Source organism: Montipora capricornis, chromosome 7 (genome assembly GCF_036669925.1).
Source record: "Montipora capricornis isolate CH-2021 chromosome 7, ASM3666992v2, whole genome shotgun sequence".
In the NCBI taxonomy this organism is placed as follows: domain Eukaryota; kingdom Metazoa; phylum Cnidaria; class Anthozoa; order Scleractinia; family Acroporidae; genus Montipora; species Montipora capricornis.
In genome coordinates, this window is record NC_090889.1 from 25,131,918 (window position 1) to 25,141,772 (window position 9,855).

A 9,855-nucleotide genomic window follows, 5' to 3' on the forward strand; every position below is an offset into this window, starting at 1 on the left:
AGCTATCTTTATGGTCAGCAATTTACGTTCATAATCAAATATGGCGGCCGTCTTTGGTCGTAAGTTACTCTGTGGAGATTTCAATCGCGGATTTCTTCCTTCTTTTCTTCAAAGGGTAAGACTTATGTCGTTCACCACATTTCATCACATTTAACTTTAATACCAAACCTCATGTTTAAACGTGTGATCAAATCCTCACGAATCATCTTCCGTTCACATGCAATCCTATAAATCTGCAAATGTGTTAATTATTATTTGTGTTATTTCAGAAATTGTCCTTCAACGACTTTTTGATGTCTACCGCAAGGGGTTACACGTATTTTACAGGTATCCTTTCCTTTGCAATTTAATGTTGAACTGGGAATATGGATCCTCGTTTTGCACTACAGGCATTATTTTAACTTTTCTAAAGCCACACCATAATAAATTACCAAAATCCACTATTTGGTCTCACCTGTTATTTTGTTTTAGAATTTTTGGCATTCTATCAATTAAAGGATTGATTGATTGACTGATTGACTGGTTGATTGATTAAAATTAATAGTTCAATTTATTACTTTCCAGGTACCAGTTGTTCATCAACAAGAAATTTGTTTCAGACATTCAATGATCAAGGGACTTTACTGACAAGATATGTGTCACAGAAAACTAGATCATTCCACAGTCATAAACTATTATCTTCTCCTACACACCATGGACGACCATGTCTTCATTCATCGTCTATTTTTATCTCACTGAAAAAGGAGCTTTTTACTAGTTGGGAGTTTCCATCTTCATTTGGTGTAAGATTTCTTCCTACTTTAAACCAGTACCGACGTGGGAAAGCTAAAACAAAGGCGGAAATTCCAGAAAAACATGTTCCCAAAAGTAAGAGAATTCTATTAGGTCCCCAGCGAAAAGGAGTTTGTGTCAAGGTCTTTACACGAAAACCCAAGAAACCCAACTCTGGGAACCGCAAATGTGCTCTACTGAAACTCAGCAATGGTAAAGTTATAACTGCTTACATTCCTGGCGAGAAAGCGGCTTTACAAGAGCATGGTGTTGTGTTGTTTGAAGGAGGAAGAGTACAAGACTGCCCTGGGATAAAGTATAAAATTATAAGAGGCAAATATGACATGAATTAGCAGTATATTGTGAGAGCATTGATAGCATTGAGTTTGAGCTTGGTCCTTCTTGCCTTCTTAAGGGTTGGTTAACAGAAAATATATCTGGTACAAAAATCAGTTATGTAAAGGCAAAGGTCCTTATTTTACGAGGGTAACCAAGGCGCCAGTAATCTACATGTGGAGTTACTGATAAACTCATGGCCCTCATTGTGCATCTTTTACCACCCCCCTTCCCCCCTTCCTCTACCAATGCTTCATTTTATGGGTATTCAAAGCTACAGCTAGACTGATCAGACAAAAGTCAAAACAGATGTCGATGGAATGACATGGGGATCGAACCGACTCAACTATGCCTCCTCCTCAAATGGCTGATGGACAGTTGAGTACCCCCTTAAGTCTACTATTGCAACTATGTTGTTATATGTACAACAATAGAGTTTAACATTAGAATGTTATTGTTCGTGTTACTTTTAAGTTGATGTCTTCATAAGTGTTAATACTTGCTAGAGTTAGGGAGACACTTCCAGTACCTATTGTATTTGTAGACACAAGCAGGGGTATGGGTAGGATTTTTCATCGGGGGGGGGGGGGGGGTCCTGAATGAGTGCTGTAAGGTGCCATTGTCTGGGAGGAACATGGACATGTTCCCCCACTCCTCCCCCTGGAGCATTCAGATATGGGCATTGAAAGCAGATTATTTTCTACCGCAGTCATCCACTCAGCCTACCGTTTTTTCATGATTTCGGGGCGGGGATATGTTGAAACGATATGTTTTGCAGCGACATTTCCCATGAAGTTCATCTTGTTGAACTTCACGGGACACGTCATGGAGACAAAATCACCCCCAAAATTGGTGTTGCACAATTATAAAAGTATCAATTCACTGGAGGAGGGGGGGATGTTCTAAAAACAACACGATGTATTTGGGACAATTTTGGAAAATAAATGAAGTGGAAAAATTCATTGAGGTCATAGGGAGTTTATTTTTAGTTCATCACGTAAATAGTGACAAATATTACTATTAAACAATCTTTATCATAGTCCACCATCTACAGTTGTTATCTACCAAGTGCTAGGATCTTTCTGTCATCATGTTAACAGCCCCTAACTGTGGTGCAGCTCTAGCCCTTACAGATCTCTCTGAGAAGTCTCACGGTTTTGCCGTGAGACTCCTGGCTTTTGCGGCAATCTCACGGTCTCACGATGAGGCGCAAAAATCTCACGGTAACAGATTCACAGGCCGATGGAAATACACTTTCCTCGAATATTTTCATTTCTGCCTTGTAAAATTGATTTCCTGGCGCCAATTCTGTAGAGATCCACTGTGCTGAGGCACATAATATTTGCCATATTTGATCGACCACATGACACGGACCTCACAACCAAAGGCCAAATAAGGTTATCGTTACCAGTTTGTCGCATCTACACCGTGAGATGCGTTTCGTCCACTTTGTCAAAATGGCGGAGAACGAAGAATATTTATCGGACGAATCTGTCAAATAACGTTAATTTCTCTGTTGCTACGGTCACGTAATATTTTATGTTGATAAACAGAAACGAAAACTTTATTTTGATGAACTGGTTTTAATTCTCTTTGACGCCGTCGATAAATCTCCAGATTTTTTCCCACATCTCCAGGTTTTTTGACCTTGATCTCCAGGTTTTTGGTCTTTTGGGTTTGAGAGGTCTGCCTTTAGTGAGCGAGCATATGACGCCAAAGGAGCCTTTTATAGCAACTATTTTAATAATAGCAACTTTATTTTGGTGTCTTGATTTAGCACAAGAGCGCTAATTAGGGACACTAACAAAATTAACTCAAATCAAATCAAATATTGGTTTTTGAGGAGAAGGGAAAATTGGAGTACCCGGAGAAAAACCTCTCGGAGCGGAAAAGAGAGCCAACATTACAAACTCAACCCACATATGACCCCGAGTCTGGGAATCGAACCCGGGCCACATTGGTGGGAGGCGAGTGCTCTCACCAGCATCATGTCAGATTGTTTTTCTTGATTGAGTAGTTTTGCCAAACACAACGAATTTTAAAGCTTTTTGGCATTATCGAGTCATTGCAAGGAAAAAGTTAACATCTTGGGCCTCATCGATCTCGTTGCTGTCGCTAATGAACGGAATCTGGATCTTGCGCGAACGGAAATGCCAAAGAAATGGCTCTGGAATATTTAATAACACAAAATAATTTTGTCAACTTTAATTAAATATTCCTGAACCAAGGGATGCCACAAGTGGACCATGTCTAAAATTCAATGATTACAATAATCCATTTTGTTGACTTTTTTCCCTGATTTTATTTCTGTACTTTACAAAATTCGTTCCTTTTCTCATTTCAATTGCATCATCTTTTCGCAACGACAAACACGCAGACTTCCAGCATCCCAAATATTGGCCCTAATGTGACTTCTTGTCACATTTTTTTCTAAATCGGGGTGCTGTCGCACTTCCTTTTTGATATTGAGGCGTTACAGCTGGGAGAAGAAAAATACAAAAAACACATGCTGGGTCGCTTGAATGTGGATTTCCTGAGCTGGTAGAAGTCAAGATTATGTTTTTTTTTTGCGAAAGATCTCAATTGACGTCATCAGATTTAACCAAAAAATTGCAATTTTCGTGTTTAAAAAATGATGACAACTAAGTTTTTACTGTGTAGAAACTGTGGCTCTCTTTAATTTCCATTTCCTCTTCTATCCCTTGCCGATCTGCTTAAATTGGACCACGTTGATTGTTTATGCCGTTACCCATCCGTTTGATTAATATTAATCGTTTAATATTAATTGTTACAGGACATGACAGATAAAAGGGGATCACGTATTACCAGGTGAACTAATTACTCTGCGACCCATCTGATGTCTCAAAATTTCGCGCTGTATGAGGAAATTTTAGGTTGAAAAAAGTTTCAATATTTATCAATATCGACCTTTTAATTAAACAAAAAAGGTGGCAACTAACTTCTCGATACTACACCATTGCTTCCCCCAGGGCAATATCGATTTTTTACGTTAATATATGGGTGCACCGAAATGACACTAGTGATGAGAGCTGTCAACATGTCAGAATATGTTACTTAATTTTGGGTTTGGAGCGTTGTGGATGCAGTGGAGCGAAAGCATATGAAAGGAATGAAAAGAAACGAAACTTTTTAGAAGCTAGAGGACATCAGAGAAATCAGGATCACTCAAAAGACTGATTCGTTTTTGTTTTTTTGTCCGATAAATATTCCTCCGCATTTTCGTTGGATGCTTGCGTTAACTTTGTAGGCAAACATGGCGATTGTTAAGAAGAAAAACATGATAATTGAGGATGAAGAAAAGCACCCAAGCGCCACAGAACTTATAGAAACAATTGCCGAGTTACAGCTGACTAACAAGAGCGAAGGCAAAATTTTGTATATTCAGGGAGTCAAGAATGCCTGGAGTTGGAGATCGATGTGTTTCGCCAACCAGAACTTCAAGGCTTACTACACGCTGCAGTTATTTAACGCTCGGTTAAGTCTGACCAAAAAGGCGATAGAAAAAGTTGTAGACGAAGGGTACGTTCCTTTGTGGTTCTTTAAGAAACTTACCACTGTTGCCAGCCTGGGATGTGGACCTGGCTCAGATCTTTGCGGATTAAAAGCGTTTTTAGCTGAATCGTTTCCTTACAGCTCGAGATGGAAACAGCCACCGACTTATACGGGATATGATGCAGAGATGGGCTGGATGAAGTACTTGCTTGAATTAGGTTTCCAGTTTGAAAACCGAGAGGTTAACGAGTCATTTTTCAACAACATGGACAAAGTCGACGTTATTTTAATGTCGTACTGCTGTAACGAGATAAGTAGGGAATTTTTGCGCGATAGAAACGGAAATTGTACCCTTTGGAAAGCGGTAGCACAGAAAGCAAAGTTTGTTTTGAGTATTGAACATGCCGACAGTAAAGTAAAGGGTGTTTTACCTTCCGAAAAAGACGGATTTGAACATTTTACTTTAAATGATGTTCTGGGGAACAAAGCAATTGTTCACTTTAAGTTTCCAGCTGGCCATTGAAATTTGGTTTCAAAACGGTGAAGCGTTTTCGTAACAGTAACCTGTTTCAAAAAAGGCAGTGACCACCAGACAGGAACGATGTAAATCACGATATAAGCTTAGCTTGAGGTTAAATGAAAAACGAAGGTCTGCAACACGATAGAAATGCCGTCAAACCGCTTAATTATGTTATTTAATAAACAAATAGTATTTAGTTAACTACTGTCAGGTCAATATGTATGCAAAAGTGCAACGAAAACGATGAACGTTTATTGTTGTTATTTCAGGGGCACCCAACGTCAATTTTCGGAAAATATCTGTTCGGAAGACGATTTGAGATCTAGAATTTTTGGAACATTTGTTGTAAAACTTCTTGCTTGCCCGCCTGTCCTAGGATTTTCGAACTTCCAAAAAATGGTATAATTGCCCAATTTTTAACGGATTTTTACCCTAAAAATGTCACCCAGAATTTTCGGGAGCAATTTTTTGGCTGAAATTTACGAAAAGGTAAGTTTTGATCCCTATAATTTTCGGATCACTAGACTTTCAGCTAGGAAATCCGAACAGAGGAAAAATGGTTAGGGGATAAAAATATGCCTATATCTAACGTTTAAATACTAAGATGCGTCTAAAGATGCTATATCTAAGTGGTTTTGAACTATATTCTCGTTGGGTGCCCCTGTTATTTGTAAACCCTGTTTTTCTAGCCAGGGATGATCCAACTTTCATGGCCAAATGGCGCCTTTGAAGAATACTATTCCCAAATGAAGAAGCTTCGACCTTACTTTCTGATGCATGATCCTTTTTTGTTAAGTGTAATAAATAACACTATTCAATGCAAAGTTACTGCCCAGTATCTGACAACTGAATGGTGTTAAGAGATTTTGTCAACAAAAATTAGAATAACTTAGGCCCGTTTCAAACGTCGAGCTTTTCAAGTGCCGAATCTAATGCAAATGAGCGAAAACAAAGGATTTTTCACATTTGCATTAGATTCGGCACATGAAAAGTTCGACGTTTGAAACGGGCCTAACGGGCTTAAAGATTGGACATTAGCCGGATTAGAGTTTCGCCTACTACAAAAGTTAAAGAAGGCATAAATTTTTCGCTTTGACGTCATTCCAAACCCAAGTCTATTAATTCTTCGTTTCACCAAAAAGATGACGCATATAAACAGGAAACTCAGTTTTCAGTCGAGCCAACACCCAGGAGGCTCGATTTCCGCCGCTCACTCGAGTTCGGGTATCCTCCCCGAGAAGAGACGGCTGGACGCGTGAGCGATAGATTGTGTCTGTGACGTAAATTAAAAATATAATTTATGCGAAGTTAATAGTTGCGGGGAAATAGCATTAGACATCCCAAAAACACTGATTTTAAGAAAACAGAAATTACACAACAATGCTTAAAACGTCTGTGCAAAGTTTCCAGATGATACGAGCTTGAGTTTGTGGTTAAATGATCAATGTGAGTTTAAATTCAACCAGCGAATCATCAACGAAATCTTCGGCTGCTTTAGCTCTCAGTCGACCTCATCGGCCCCCTCGTTTTGCCAGCAATAAACTCAGCAGTACTTTCAATTGATCTTGAGGAATTTTACTTGCTCTTACATTAGCGAAGTATGAGGAGAAAATTGCAATAGCAATGGATTTGAAAGCCGTATTTTGACCTTAGCGCCAACTGAAAAATCAGTGAAGTTTGCGAACTCAGGCGGTAGAAAACGACACAATTCCCATTCTCCAGCTTCTCAAACACTTTTCGTTGTCGCAATCTTGGATGTTTCCTACCTTAAAGCACTGTAAACCTCGAACAGGCCGGGTCAAAGAATACCTTCGCAGCCAAAACATATAATTTATGCCAGACGGATTTGTGCAGGCGAGTTTCTGATTGGTGGAGATTAACAATGGCTCACCTCACGCTTCCAGCCGAGATTTCGGGAGTGAGCGCTAGCTCATTTCCCGAAACAGGGGCTGGTAATCGAGCCTAACACCCATAAGCTTGCAATAAACACCCACCGGCAACCTTGTTCCCAGTTTCTCTCTCCTCATCGACAAAGAGGACTCTGGGAAGGAGGCTGCATCCACTGGTTTATTTTTCAACATGATCTTGTCTCTAAATTAAGGATTATTGTTGATTCGTAACTTGCTTTGAATTTATTTAGGACACTGTGTCCCCGGACTTGTGGTAGCAGAGAAAATAAGGAAATAAAAAATTGTATCCGTGGATTGGATTTGAGCCCGGAGCTTCTACTTTTACTCTTTCCGCTTCACCACTGAGGATCAAGACACCGCAGTGTCAAAAAAACATTTATTTAAGTCTCTCATAGAATATCGCTGCTGAAGAGTTAGTAAGGCTAAGCTAGATTAATAATTTAGGCCCAAGCTTTGATTTTAAAATGTTTAGCTTTGCCGTAAAGTTTGGATACCGACCTTTTGAATGTTGTTTGTTGTCGAGTGATGATACAGCATGATCAAATAGTGTTTAAAATATTGTCCCTGAGCAGCTAGGGGTGTGGTGGTCAAGTGGTTAGGTGACAGGTTAATCAACATTACCAGGTCCGAGTCCTATGTCCATACACTTGGGTTGTATTTTCAAACAAATATGACCATTTCCCATAATCCATATCAAGCTTTAAGTCCTCTAAATTCACGATAAGAGTGAATTCAAAGAAAATTAACAACTCAGGATAATCGCGAATTCATCGGCGAGAATTGGTTGGCTCTTTTCACTCACGAGGAGTAGGTTAGAGAAAGTGGGGGACTGGGGAGTTTAGGAGGAAAATTAACCCATGGACATCAAATGGTACTCCAATGTTTTCGAAGACGAACACATACTAATTTACCACAGAACTTTGTTAGGTCAAATCTTTAATAGTACCAAGGCTTAAATAAACCTTTCCGCAAGACTCAAGTAGAGTAAATGCCATTATCAATAGAGAGAAGATTCTTAATGTTAGATGTATAGTGTAGAGAAAAAAAAGGTCCATTTAAATCAAACAAGAGACATCTGATTGGAAAGTAAAACTCTTGGTAATCAGTCAACTTAAAGTTTAGTTAAACGAAAACAGATACTGCCGGAATAAAGGAGAAACTTTGGTAAAGATAGTACATTAAAGGATCCTTGCACATACACAAAATTCATGAGTAGAAAAAGGCATTTCTTTTTGCAGTTATTTACAATGAAGTTTCTTTGTCAGTTTAAACAGACGTTGCGACAACTTAAGTATAAAGTACAAAGAGTGAAGTGATGACAGTAAGGAGAGGACAAAAGCAGTTAATAGTTAAAGGAGACTTTCCTGTTGCCAGCCATCGTCATTTGTGATTGACCGCCATATCCTTGAGTCGACCACATACCAGACATTGCATCAGAAGAGAACTGCATCCCTACGAACGATTGAAACAAAAAAGCGCATTCAGGGTGCGTTGTCTGCATTTTTAGACCTATTGAAATTAGGGGTCTGAAAAGCAGACGTGGGGACGGACGTAAGCAAATTATATTCACAAATGCAAGTCTACGTCAACATCTGTATATTCCAACACTCGGCAAATGAGTAACTGTCAACAAATCTAATTCGAAGGCACAAAGAATACAAGGTTTAGGCGTTCCCAAGCCCTTTCCTTCACCCTCGGGTTGGAGAGGTCCTGGGGAACAAGGTTGAAAGCAATCATACCTGGGTTGTTCATCATCATCTGCATGTTCGATTGCCTTTGTCCCATTTGCAACGCTGATGGTCTTTGTCCAAGTTGCATCGCGGATTGCCTTTGCCCCATATGCATTGCTGATTGCCTCTGTCCCATATGCATCGCTGATTGTCTTTGAGTCATCTGCATCGTGGATGTCCTTTGTCCCATATGCATTGTTGACATTCTTTGGTCAATCACATCTAGTCATGAATACAGAAAAATCAATGAAATAAGCTGAGTAGAAATCTAACTTTTATAGGTTTAATTCAGTATACTCTTAGAAGTGCGAGTTCCAAACGCACAATCGACAACTGAAGTCGTTTCTTTTAGAGTCACCAAGAATTGGGGAGCGCGAGTTACCTTATAAGCTCGCAATAACTTAAAATATCTTTCCTATGACTCAAAAACTCAAACGTGCAGCCAAACATTTCGAGGAGAAATACGGTAATAGATGTCTACCATGAAGGCAAGAATAACAGGGCCAACTCTGGTAAGAAAGAGACCAGTGCCAGATTCAAAGAATGAGTGATATAAGGACAAGTTACTGCGCCCGTATTTTGTCGTACTTCTTAGTAGGGCTGGTGTGCCCGAGACCAGCATGATCCAATTTCACAGTATGTATATTAGGTCATGCCATTCCTAGAATACGGCTCGTAAGTTTTTCACCATGCGCTCCCCGAGTACCTCTCAAACGACCTTGAGACCTCACTACTGCTACGATGAGAATTTAGCACACTTTAATTTACCTAGTTTATGTAATAGGTGTCACAATCAATGTCACAAGCTTTTTAACACATTTCTTGATCCGTTCCGCCGTATGCACGCTGTTTTACCAAGTAGGGAGCTTAACACGTGAGGTTTTGAGACGCGGACAGCAACCGAAAGTGATTTAAGGACGGTGCCTACTAATTAAAGATATTTTTGCCCCGATGTGTGATTATGCAGGAAATGTAGATCTTCTTCACAAGTGTTATTGAAATCCAAAAAGAAAATTGGGGGTAACCACGCATTTTTCAAAGATAATTCATGAATAATATTTGTAAAAAGCTTTAA

The 9,855-nt window shown here is 39.5% G+C and overlaps 4 protein-coding genes across 4 annotated transcripts in view; 2 read left to right on the forward strand and 2 right to left on the reverse strand.

The window, feature by feature from the left end:
* Nucleotides 1-9,855, reverse strand: part of LOC138056622 (small ribosomal subunit protein mS25-like) — a 194,238-nt gene that overhangs the window by 94,572 nt on the left and 89,811 nt on the right. The window lies entirely within an intron of this gene.
* LOC138056562 (uncharacterized) lies at nt 17-2,146 on the forward strand. The gene is made up of 3 exons (XM_068902381.1): nt 17-115; nt 270-327; nt 565-2,146. The coding sequence occupies exons 1-3, from the start codon at nt 41-43 to the stop codon at nt 1,122-1,124; spliced, it is 693 nt and encodes a 230-aa protein (XP_068758482.1). The 5' UTR covers nt 17-40; the 3' UTR covers nt 1,125-2,146.
* Nucleotides 4,058-5,341, forward strand: LOC138056621 (uncharacterized). Its single transcript, XM_068902463.1, has one exon. It carries the CDS (start codon nt 4,382-4,384, stop codon nt 5,141-5,143), a length of 762 nt encoding a protein of 253 aa, XP_068758564.1. The 5' UTR covers nt 4,058-4,381; the 3' UTR covers nt 5,144-5,341.
* Nucleotides 7,973-9,855, reverse strand: part of LOC138056615 (VWFA and cache domain-containing protein 1-like) — a 28,161-nt gene continuing 26,278 nt past the window's right edge. The window contains exons 16-17 of the mRNA XM_068902455.1: nt 8,790-9,002; nt 7,973-8,502 (exon numbers count right to left, since the gene is read on the reverse strand). Of these exons, the coding sequence (XP_068758556.1) occupies nt 8,393-8,502; nt 8,790-9,002 (323 nt within the window). The 3' untranslated portion in view covers nt 7,973-8,392. The remainder of the gene's footprint in view (nt 8,503-8,789; nt 9,003-9,855) is intronic.

Coding starts and splice junctions, on each gene's coding strand:
- LOC138056562 (XM_068902381.1), top strand. CDS start 41: ATGGCGGCCGTCTTTGGTCGTAAGTTACTCTGTGGAGATTTCAATCGC. Junction 116..269: donor TTCCTTCTTTTCTTCAAAGG/GTAAGACTTATG, acceptor GTGTTATTTCAG/AAATTGTCCTTCAACGACTT. Junction 328..564: donor GGGTTACACGTATTTTACAG/GTATCCTTTCCT, acceptor ATTACTTTCCAG/GTACCAGTTGTTCATCAACA.
- LOC138056621 (XM_068902463.1), top strand. CDS start 4,382: ATGGCGATTGTTAAGAAGAAAAACATGATAATTGAGGATGAAGAAAAG.